General features: G+C 45.9%; 1 protein-coding gene across 4 annotated transcripts in view; it reads left to right on the top strand.

The window, feature by feature from the left end:
* Positions 1 to 12,354, top strand: part of PHLPP1 (PH domain and leucine rich repeat protein phosphatase 1) — a 161,318-nt gene that overhangs the window by 148,511 nt on the left and 453 nt on the right. The window contains exons 16-18 of one of the 4 annotated variants that reach the window (XR_013988910.1): positions 1,465 to 1,693; positions 4,351 to 5,537; positions 7,898 to 8,614. Coding sequence is in view for 1 of the 4 variants with exons in the window: in XM_081014598.1 (XP_080870724.1) it covers positions 1,465 to 1,693; positions 4,351 to 5,484 (1,363 nt within the window). In the remaining 3 variants the exon portion in view is untranslated. Of the gene's footprint in view, positions 1 to 1,464; positions 1,694 to 4,350; positions 6,739 to 7,897; positions 8,615 to 12,354 lie in introns of those variants that run through there. The other 3 variants (XR_013988911.1, XR_013988909.1, XM_081014598.1) reach the window with 3 other exon arrangements.

Below are 12,354 nucleotides of genomic sequence, written 5' to 3'. Positions count from 1 at the left end.
CCCAGACTGATTCATCAAAGATAAATTGTTTAAATTGAAGCCCAAAGTGGCTTTTGGGAAGAAAAAGAAAGAAATGCTTTTGTATAATGTAGGCTTGGCAATCCTAAGACGACTTGAAAAGGCCAAATTTTAAGAGTTGCCATTAATATGAAGCTTAAATCATTGTCTGGGCCAACTCACAAATCCATGTGTCAACTCTTCTTCAGTTCCATGCAACAAGACTTATTTTTTTCCTACTCTCTAAAGAAAGTTTATTGCCTCCAGTTGCTTTGAAAAGGAGTATAAAAAGAACTAGAACAACTGGAAAATAATACTCCCTTTCTGAGCTCCCCCTCCCCACAGTACAGCAGTGGGGGACTGGATCTGGGCCAAATCTGACAGGTGTGTGTGCCTGCTCACCTGTCAGTCATCTGATCTCACATTGCACTTTGAAGCCACGACAATCAGCTGATCATACGCACTTCGAAGCCCCATGCAAAAAGCCCTGTTCTGTGATTTGAAATCCCAGTGGTCAACTGATTGTAGGGCATATCAGAAGCCCCTTTTCTCCCAGGCTCCTTTTTACCTGCCCACACCTGATGTCAGGTGATCTTGTTTGTCCATAATGGCCTGAGATTGCCCACCCCTAACCTAATAGAAGTTCAGGGCTTCCCACCACCACCCCAGAAACATTCTAGACTTTCCAAAAAGCTTTTTTCCGACTTGCAAATTTGCTTCTGTAGTTCGTTAAAAGTGGGCGCCCTAAATTTCACATGAAATTCTGGCGGCGGTTCTATTATTATATTATTCTATATTATTCTATTATTTTTATTCTCTTCCCATTTATGTCACGGCCTAGGACCCTCGTACCTATGGGACCGCCTCTCCCAGTATGCCCCACAGAGAGCCTCAAGGTCCATAAATAGCAACACCCTAGTGGTCCCGGCCCCTAAGGAAGTTAGATTAGCTTCAACTCTGGCTCCGGCCTGGTGGAACGCTCTGCCTCGTGAGACCAGGGCCCTGCAGGATCTGATTTCTTTCCGCAGGGCCTGTAAGACAGAGTTGTTCCGCCTGGCCTTTGGCTCGGAGCCAATTTGATTCCCTCCCCCTCTTTTTTCTTTCCCTTTTTCCTCCTGCGATGAGGCTACATTTTAATATTTTAATGTTTCAGTATTTTAATGTTGTATTTTAATTTTGTTTTTAAGTTGTATTCATTCAACTTGTTTTTATTATTGCTTGTTAGCCACCCTGAGCCCAGCCTTGGCTGGGGAGGGTGGGGTATAAATAAAAACTATTATTATTATTATTATTATTATTAAGGCAGTGGCATAGGACCTGACTGCTTCATGGGCTGTGTGGCACGGTTGGCATTGTTTTGGACAGGGGGAGGGGTCCTATCTTTCTCTGCCGAAGCGCGAGAACCGACGCTTGCGTTGAACCTGACTCCACTTGTTTTGTCAATGTTGTTTTCCTTGGAACCCTTAGGAAACTTGGAACTGCTGGGCAGAAGCTTGGAGGCTCTGCTGTCCTTTGCCATATCAAGCATGACCCGATAGACCCAGGCGGATGCTTCACGTTAACCTCTGCGAATGTGGGGAAGTGCCAATCTGTTCTCTGCAGGAACGGAAAACCTCTGCCTTTATCTAGGTCTTACATGATGAACTGCGAAGAAGAGTTGAGGAGGATCAAGCAGCATAAGGCCATCATCACAGAAGTAAGGAATCGAGTTGCTAAACTGGAGTGGGGGGGGGGGAGGACCTATAGAATCACAGAATCATAGATGTTGGAAGGGGAGGAATCACAGGGGCCACCCACTCCAATGCCCTGCAATGCATGAAGCTTTTTGCCCAACATAGAACTCGAGTCCACAGCCCTGAGATTCAGAGTCTCATGCTGAGTATGAGCATATAGGTTGCTCCCTTTTCCAAAGCTGTGCCAGAGTGCTCCGGATGGGATTCCTTTCTGTTTTTTTGCACAAATTTCCAGCTGAAAGGGAGGTAATGGCACCGAAGCAGCAGCTTAAAATATGAAGAGGTTCATGGCAGCCTGTCTTCCTTAAAGAGGAAGTGCTGCCCTTACTTAGCATACAAAGCATTTCCCAAGCAGGGTGAGGGTGAGCTTGGTGGTAGTAGCAATAATAATAATAATAATGATTTATACATACATACATACATACATACATACATACATACATACTTCGCCCATCTGGCTGGGTTTCCCCAGCCACTCTGGGCAGCTCCCAACAGAATATTAAAAACACGATAAAACATCAAACACAGAAATCTTCCCTAAACAGGGCTGCCGTCAGATGTCTTCTAAAAGTCAGGTAGTTCTTTATTTCCTTGACATCTGGTGGGAAGGCGTTACACTACTGAGAAGGCCCTCTGCCTGGTTCCCTGTAACCTCACTTCTTATAGTGAGGAAACTGCCAGAAGGCCCTCGGAGCTGGACCGGGCAGAATGATGGGGGTGGAGATGCTCCTTCGGATATACTGGGCCAAGGCCGTTTAGGGCTTTAAAGGTCAGCACCAACAGTTTGAATTGTGCCCAGAAACATACAGGGAGCCAATGTAGGTGTTTCAAGACCAGTGTTATATGGTCTCGGCAGCCACTCCCAGTTATCAGTCTGGCTGCTGCATTCTGGATTAGTTGAGGAGGTAGAGGAGGCACACACTGGATGCAAGCTGTTCAAGCAAAAATACACTACTTTTACTCAACTACATCCAGCAATGTGTGACGTCGTATTTTGCTTACAAGACTTCGCATCTTCCCACTGTTTGTATATCACATTCTTGGTGATACTATTAATAGCGTTTAAAGCTCATAGGGTATACAAGGTCCTACTTAATATTCACAGACTTCCTCCGTTTCTACCTCTCCCCCTTGTGCTTTCTCCTCATTTTTTTGTCTGCTCACACCAGCAAACAAGCCAGCACCCGTGGGCTAATAAACTCCTCTTATCTCGACTTGCTTGGATCATAAGCCAGCCAGTAGCTTGGGATTTAAATACATACAAGGCATTGATTTCTCCAAGACTTGTATTTTTAACGGTGTCTCCACACACTCCTCCCCTCAGATGTTAATCCACCCCCCTTTGGGAAATGTCGTATCTAAAGAGGAAATGTAGTTAAGGAACTGGGGCGTGCAGAAACCATTGCCACTCCAGGGCAGCCGACTGAAAACAAATAGGATTCCACACACCAACACCTTCTTCTCGTGGCAGCTTGCGGGCTTGATAGAAATGTGTCGTTTCCCGCCTTGCCAAATGAAGACGAATAATTTTGGCTTGGTGTGGTTGAGGAGGAGATATAGCCAAACCCATCCCTCAGTTTTTCAGATACACTACAGTGTGTGCACATTTTATGTTAACCCCCGAAGGGAGCTGGAGCAGATTATCGTTTGTGAGCGGAGTCCTTTCCACCACGCTATTTAGAGGCCACGTAGATGAAACAAATTTGTCCTGTAGGCCTCCTGTCAGATAACCGCCGACCATCCTTGCATACCTTGGCCTAAAGATGAAGCATTTTCTATGTCTCTGCCCAGGCACGTGCTGCCATGTTTGTTCCCTTGTGCCGCTGAGTAGTCGGTTTATTATATGCTGAGTTTCCTGCAGATTTGTGCTCAGAGGTGTTTACAGAAAATGACTCTCTAAAGACACCACCATAAATGGAATGCGTAATTAAAATTATATTATCGGTGTCGCGCTGACAGTTCCACAATTAACCATTCATTCAAAATATACCAAATAAATTTAAGCGAGCCTAAAGTTTAGAGGCAGGCCAGTTGCTATTGCAAAGTAGCCCCAAAACTGATGACAGTAGGCAGTTTTTCCCAGGGCGGGGTGGGTGTCGGATTCTAGTCCAGAAATCCCCCCGTGGCAGGTGCTCCATCATGAAGGCTCCTGCGATAGGAAAGTGGGCCATGTCAGGTGGAAGCAAACACCCCCTGTTCCCTTCCTTGATTCTGTACTATCAGAATATGACAGCAATTTTTAATCTGTTGTCTCAGATGATAGTATTGGCACACTGGGCCTAAATGATGAGCGAAAGAGGAAGAACCAACAGCTCCAGGGCTGTGGCCAATGCTAGTCCTGCTCAAAGTAAATGCACTGAAATTAGAGGGCAATTGGATCCATTAATTTCAGTTGGTTTACTCTCAAGTAGAAGCTAGTTGGATCCAACCTCCCGGATCCTCAACCCAGTTCCATTGCTTGCTGATGTAGTGATGTATTTTCTCATGCCCTTCGGCAGGAGGATGAAGGTTTTGCAAAAGCTCACTTGGTAATCCCCCTTGGCTCCCCTACCCCAAGCCAGCCTGTATGGTTAACAATCCAGCCGTTCGCCATAACGAGATGTATCCTCCTCCTTTCCAGGATGGCAAAGTGAATGGCGTGACGGACTCAACGAGGATCTTGGGATACACCTTCCTTCACCCGAGCGTGGTTCCTCGCCCTCACGTGCAGTCCATCACGTTGACTCCTCAGGACGAATTCTTCATTCTGGGCAGCAAAGGCCTCTGGGACAGCCTTTCCGTCGAAGAAGCCGTGGAAGCCGTCAGGAACGTCCCCGACGCTCTGGGAGCCGCCAAGAAGCTCTGCACGTTGGCCCAGAGCTACGGCTGCAACGACAGCCTCAGCGCTGTGGTGGTCCAGCTCAACGTCACCGAGGACAGCTTCTGCTGCTGCGAGCTCAACGGCGTCCCCCCTCCCAGCCCGGGCATCTTCCCCCAGTCGGTCAACGTGGTCATCAAAGACAAGCCTTCGGACGCCCTGGGGATGCCCTCCTCGAGCAGCGGAATGGCCTCCGAGATCAGCAGCGAGATCTCGACCTCCGAAATGAGCAGCGAGGTGGGGTCCACGGCCTCTGACGAGCCCCCTCAGGTAACCATGAACGAGAACAGCCCAGCCTACCCCAGTGAGCAGCGCTGCATGCTCCACCCGGTCTGCCTCTCCAACTCTTTCCAGAGGCAGCTCTCCAGTGCCACCTTCTCCAGCGCCTTTTCGGACAACGGGCTCGACAGCGACGACGAGGAGCCCATCGAAGGCGTCTTCTCCAACGGCAGCCGGGTGGAAGTGGAGGTGGACATCCACTGCGGCCGCGCCAAGGAGAAGCTCCTGCTGCTGCAGGCCCCCGTGGAGGCCAGCGACGAGGGCATCGTCATCAGCGCCAACGAAGACGAGACCTGCCTCCTCCGCAAGGCCGACCCTTTGGCCACGGGGACCATCGGGCGCCGGCGAGGCAACGGCTCCGTAGCCCCTCAGGAGAGGAGCCACAACCTCATCGAAGTGGCGGCCGACGCGCCGCTCAGGAAAACTGGGGGGTACTTTGCAGCCCCGGCTCAGCCAGATCCAGACGATCAGTTCATTATCCCGCCGGAGCTTGAAGAGGAGGTCAAGGAGATAATGAAGCAACACCACGAACAACAACAGCAGCAGCAGCAGCAACAGCAACAACAGCGGCAATACCAGATGGACCAGCTGCCAGATTATTACGACACGCCGCTATGACCGAGCTTGACAAAATAAGCTGACCAGACACTGAGAGCTTGGAGGCTCGTTAGGTTTGTATTACACTAGCAGGGTAGGGAGGGGAGAGAAAGCGAGAGGGGGGTTCTTTGGTTCCAATTTCTCTTCCAGACACTTCCCCCTCTACTGAGAACTGCAGCTGCTTCTTCTTGTTTGTTAGCTGTAATAATCACAGATTATTCCCTCCCTCCCCCCCTCTTCTAGTGATGTTTCACCAGTTAGAATTGAACTAGTTTAACTCTTCCCCTTCCTTAACATATCAGATGTAAAAAAAAAAAAAAAGCAAAGAAAAATAAGAATAAAAGGTTTAATATATTGCAGAGAAAACTGAGGATGACGTTGATGTAATATTTTTTAAAATCGTTCTTTCCCCCCCTCCCTTGGTTTGTTTGGAAAACACAGGGCAGTATTGCCAGTGCTAAATGATCAAGTAATATTGTAATACTGTATTTCTTTGAGAGAAAAAAAAAGGCTTTTTTGGTCTTGAAAATGGATAGACATTTGTAGAATTATGGAGACTAACTCCTAGGAGTTGCTTTTACTCTTTCAGGTGACTTTAAGTCACTGAGATTCACTAATTTTCTCTGAGAGAACAGCTGATTGGGAAATTCCTGTAAATAACTCAGTGTTGTATAGTGATGCTTCAAACGTTTTTTGTAGTCTCGGCAGGAGGACGCAACCTGACGAACTGATAGTTTGTCTCCCCCACCCCGAATCCCCAACCCCACGGGGTGCTTTCGCATGTATGTCAAAAGCTCCCTCCGCCGACATGCGATACAACCAAGCTTAGAGAGCAGGGAGATCGTAGGAGCTCTTGAGGGTCTCCCAGCAGAGTTAACTGGTTTGGAAAGCCTTGGCCCATTGTGTCTATGGCCGCCATTGGCTGGCTGAGCCAAAGTCACCAACAGTATGTTTGCTCATGTGTGGAATTGCCCCTAAGTGATTGGTTCTTTGGGCTACGACTCCATAATAAATTTAGCAGGAGTGTAGGAATTAGGCGGATGTTGGGCCACAAACACCTTAGTTACTTAATTTTTTATTTTTATCTTCTTCTTCACCATTAACTCTTTCGCAGGCACATTTTTGTGTGTGTTCCTCCCTGCTGCCACAACCAGCATGATTGTATAGAGTTCATTTACTGTAGATCATTTACATACCAAGAGTTATATTAAAAGAAGAATGCACAAATGAACATGTCATAATTTTTGTTATAATAAATACGAAAATTTACAAATACTTGAAGTCTGCGGTATATGCTTGCTGTCCGATGCCGGCGGAGTTGGGTTCTCAAAATTCCTTATGGCAGCATTAAATAGATATAATCTGGCATGGCATTGTCCTCTGTAAAACTCTTGAAAAGATCCCAGTGTTGAATTTTTATTATTATTATTATTTTTTGTGGGGGGGGGAGGGAATTCCACATTGCTAATATAAGTTTTGCTTCTAAGGTGTTATGTGCAGGATGTGAGAGATATTGAAGCAGTGTGTGCATATTGCAGGGAGAACAAAATGTTGTGAGTGACTGGAAGAGAGTTTTCAAAAATTAGGATGATCCCCAAACGACGGGTGAAAGCCCTACAGACTCGGCAGTGGAAACTGGAGTTCGTACAACAATGTGTGTGTAACACATGCCAGGAAATGTTTGTATATCCACTAGGAGAGTTTGCTTTTAATCTTCTTTTCTTTTTGCAACGAGGATCACTGTTCTGTCTTGCTTGTTCTTTGTAGACAACCATACAGTCACCGTGAAGGATTCTTGAGATGTCTGTAGTTGCATCTCACTCTGCAGTCTGTTTATGCCCATTTCATCCTCCCTCCCACTGCAGCTGCTTGCAGTACTAATGAGGCAAGCTGCTCTTGGGTTTATTGGGCCTCTGCCTCTTGTATACCCAGTGCTATTTTTCTAGAAAAAGAGGTGCTGGAACTCACCACGAACACCTCCTTCGTTTGTTCTCTTAGAATGGCAATGGCGCCCACCTAAGAGGACTGAAAGTTCTGGTTGGGGAAAAAAGCCCTGGTTCTACATGGCAGCCTAAGCACATCAGTTTAGTCAATCATCTGATTTTGTTTCCAGCAGCTACGTTCAGACAGTGGATTATTTTGTTTTCCCGATGTTCCCTTACCTGATAATTTCGTTTTATTTAATCGTTCGCATGGCATAGAAGTCGTTTCTTCAAATCTAGTGGACTATGGTGGAAGTTCTGCGCTTACTTCCCTTGTTAATTACTTCCGGGGGGGGGGGCGGACTAATTGTAAGATTAAAGTGATGGAATCTGTGGCATCCCGCCCTTTTCAATTCGTGGATCATGGAGGGAGCAGAACTGCACATGCGCAGAAAGCATGTGGGAAGAAAGGCATGTCCATTGACATTTGTTGGGTGTCACTGTGTCCATAGGTATGAAGGAAATTTGATGCGACCTACCAGTGGATCACTCAAAAAACAATAGCCCCCTAACACAACAGTATGAAAAATTTGGACAAGAGTGCTGCCATTATAATCAGCAAGAAATGTCATGTCTGAACGCACTGTGTCTACCTCACTGTATCACAAACTATGGAGGCCCAACTTGAGATTCAGAAATGAACTTTGAAAAGCCGCTTCCTGCTTCTGCCTGTACTGGAAACTTTCGAAAAAGCCTGCCATTCTATTTCCCTTCAGACGAAAATGAAGCAGTGAATGCTGTCAAGCCTTGGGCCACAGCTGAAGAGCATTTCACCCATGCTGTACAAGTATTTTAAATCATCGTATGCATTCGGGTTTCAGAAGTCATTGGGGGTGCATTGCTGAGCTGGAACAAGCTGTTAAAAGCCCAGAGAAGCAAGCAGGTGGTGGAGACACTCGACTTGCATGCTCAGCCGTAAACCGAAGTGCTTGAATCCATTTCGTTTGTTTACAAGGAAGAGGACTCGTTGCATTTGCTAAAGCAAATTCTTCTTAAATGTATTCCCTAGTGGGTGATTGATCATAAGCACCCTGCCTGCGCACTCAAAAAATGTGACATACTAAAAACCCATCAGCCTTTCGTTTGTAAGTAATGAAGTCATTTCCATCGCTTGACATGATTTATCACTCCCAGCAACAGCCAAATAAATCTTCCTAGAATTTAGCTTTCCTACGACTACGGGAACTAATATCATTGCGTTGTGGTAGCACTAATGAGAAACGTTGTCGAGACTTGGGCCTTTGCCAGTGTTTTCAGATCATTAATTTGGCCTAAGCGCCGGAGGTTTTTGCCACTTTCCACTTGCTTTTGTGTCGGGTTTGTCGCGAAGGCTTAATAACTACATTTTCATACACATTGAATAGGCGGGTGTCAAATACTGATGCCCTTGGGACTTTTATCTTATGCATGCTGAAGTTTGTCAGTCTACCTGGTTACAGTTGGTTCTCCTTTTCAGGAGGGTGTGTTTACATGTTGTTGTGTAGTGGCTTTTCATTTACCATATTTTTTGCTCTATAAGATTAACTTTTTCCCTCCTAAAAAATAAGGGGAAATGTGTGTGCTTCTTATGGAGCGAATGCAGGCTCTGCAGCTATCGCTGAAGCCAGAACAGCTGCGCAGCAATCCCTCTTGCTGTTCTGGCTTCAGGGATAGCCATGCAAAGCCTCTTCAACAACATTTGATTCAGAATTTTTTTTCTTCTTGTTTTCCTCCTCTAAAAACTAGGTGCGTCTTATGGTCGGGCACGCCTTATAGAGCGAAAAATACGATACTTTATATTCTTTTAAGATGTATAGGCTGCTTTACATTTTTGGCTAGAATTCCTAAGTGGTTTACAGAAATTATAAGATTAAAATACAATAAAATCTGAAGGTTGGAGTATAGAATCATAAAGTTAGAAAGGACCCTGAGGATCATCTAGTCCAGTGGTGGCGAGCCTTTTAGAGACTGAGTGCCCAAACTGCAACCCAAAACCCACTTATCACAAAGTGCCAACATGGCAATTTACCGTATTTTTTACATGTATAGCAGAGTTGTTGAGCTTTTTTGGGGAGGACTGCCCAAAGTTGATGAGCTTTTTTTTGGGGGGGGGGCGTAGAAAATCACTAACCAAGAATGCTGAAAGTCACTCGCGTCACTGCAGACCGACAGCTGGTTGGCGGGTGCGCAACTCCCCACAATGCCGCTTCAGGTGGTGAGCGCTATAGGGAAGGTTTCCTGTTAACAGCAGTGTGGGGCGGTGTGGAACTCCCAATGACGAAGCAACAAGTAGAGCGACTCTACAGAGTGTTTCCCGCCCACACTGGCGTGGGGGGGGGGAGTGGAAAGAAACTTTGCCTGCTGGGTCGGTGGTGCGCATGTTAACTAAGAGGGCTCTGGATGCCCGCTCTGGCCCGTGTGCCATAGGTTCACCAACACTGTTCTAGTCCAACCCCCTGCAATGCAGGTTTACAAGAAATATTGTAAATTAGTTTAAGTAGCAATGTATATGGTATTGTAATCTTCTCGCTCACAATACGTGCATATTTTTCTGCCCTGCAGCTGTGTTTTTTACATACTCGGAAGCAGATTCCTCACCAAGGAAAGGAGGTGAAACACAAATTGGCATGTATCTGTGGAGCTGCTGCTGTTTCTTTGGCGATCACTCGTAGTCGAGTAAGATTGTCTTCCATGAACACGGTCTTAACAGTGAGTCTGTGGAGTGACTGTGGAGGCCAATTCTGGATCCACACATCCTTCCACAGTGGGGACATAGGTTTCCGGGTTGGAGTTGATCACGGTGAGGGCTTGCCAAATGTGCCTTCCTCTTAGCACCTTCATTCCTTTTGTCCTGAGTTCAAGCATCAGGCACGTATTGGCTAGTGCCGCTTCCTTTGCAGCCGCAGAGCACTTTCTGACTTCATTTCCTATTTTTATAAGGTGAAAGGTGAATATAATAGGTAGGTAGGTAGATAAGATAGATAGATAGTATGCATGTCTTTTTAATAACAGCAAAAAGAGGAGGGGCTGAACAACTCTCTCCCACTTTTTCAATATTTTTCCTTGTTAAAACCAGTTTGTTTGTTTTTCTCCTAAAGAGTGTTTCTGCTGCTATCAGCCTTTGACTTACCAGCTCCTGAAACTGAAAAGCAAATCCCTTCCCTCCTATTTTCACCGTATTAAAGTCCAGCCAGGGCAGGTGGATTGGGCCAAAGGCAGTGATTGGAGCTAGTGCCACAGTTGCTCCACAAAACCATTGTCTATGTATGGTCTTAGTGTCAACTAAGTGTCAACAGCATCTTCTGTGAAATGTAATAATGAGGTTCATCTTTTGCCTAGTTCATTGTAACTGTTCCCTTGGCATAACCTGTTACTTCAAGCAGGCCAACAATGGGATGACCTTGCATAGGGGTTGGTGTTTTATTTATTCCTGGCTGTGTGTGTGTAAGAGACAGTTCGAGAAGTTGTGTAAGAATTAGATGGTTTAATAGATTTATAAGGTTGTCTCGTTCCCAGGCACTGATGCTCTAGTAGTGTTTGACTAATGAGGGATGTTCATCATGACTGTCAGGAGCAATTGTGTTTCCAGTTACCTGTGATTCCTTGAATCTTTGGGGGGGGGGTTTAAGATTCAGAAATGTTCTGTGTGTGCCATCCAGTTAAAATGCATGCTGCCGTCAAGCAGACCGTGCCTGTCTCTCCCAAAATCATATGCCACAGGCAGGCTCTGCTTCCTTAATAACAAAAATCAGAAAAGGTCAGCCTTCTGGAGCACAGAGCCTGGCACTGCTGCTGCATAATCTAGTCCAGGAGAGGGTGAAATGAATGCAAATTGCAAGGCACTGCTTCCATGCTGAGCTATGAATGGTCCTCATGCATACATAGAGCAATTCTATACATGCAGGCAGAAGGATGTTAGCTCAGTGGCAAAGAATATGCAAGAGGTTTTTTGATTTAATCCACAGCACCTCCCAGCTTGGGCTGGGAAAGACACCCGGGGTCTTCATCTCCTGAGGAGCCACTGCTAAATAGTCCAACAATACTGAGCTCAATGGGTAAATCCTATGTTCTGCGAGCCGTTTTAATGATTCCCTGTCCTTTCTCTAGTTACAGGTTTGCATCCTTATTGGGAAGGGAGAAAAATGTGCATGTTTACTTTTGTACATTTATTTATTGCAAACACCAGTTAATCCTTTTTTGGCCAAGACACACACACAAAAAAAATCAATAGAAATGTAAAAACAGCCAATGAGCAGAAATGCATTAAGAAGCAGCAATCAAAAACAACACGCAAATAGTAATGGGCAGAGCTAAAACAACTTGGCAAAAAACCCATAGTATTAAAAGATTTCAAAAGCGCAACAGGGAACAATAAGAAACCCATGAACACAGGTTGAAAAAAAGCATGGCAGAAGGGGGAAATCGGAGCCACAACAAGCAGTGAGGGTGGGGGCAAAAAGTGTGCTGTTGGCAATGAATTTCAATCCCAAGAGGAAAGCAATATGTCTCTCTTCAAGGAATTCATTGCTACGAGATCTTGAGATGACTGCTAGCCATCTGCTTCTTTTCATATATAAAGGGCAAATCTTGGGAGGGGAGGTGAAAGCCCATTAATTACTTGTGAGCAGTAGTATACCAATGAGCGATAACTCCCAAAGCAGTATTCTCCCCTCCTTGTGACATTTCTTAGGCCAGACTGACTACGATTAGGGACAGAGGATGAGCCCATAGCCAGAGACTGCATTTGGATTCTGATGAGTGGACCTGAAAGCCCACAATAGTCAAAGCAATGTCATTTAGACTCTTGCATTGGAGCCCTCCATTCCTCCTTCTCTCTTGGCCAGTGTGCTTTGTAGACCCTGGCAGCCCCTTGCTGCTTACCTGCCTTCCTTCAACCCCATTTCCTTAAGTGATCCATTTCCAACCTCTT

Source organism: Podarcis pityusensis (assembly GCF_964106645.2).
Source record: "Podarcis pityusensis genome assembly, chromosome: 7".
Classification (NCBI taxonomy): domain Eukaryota; kingdom Metazoa; phylum Chordata; class Lepidosauria; order Squamata; family Lacertidae; genus Podarcis; species Podarcis pityusensis.
This window is presented reverse-complemented; position numbering and strand designations above follow the sequence as displayed.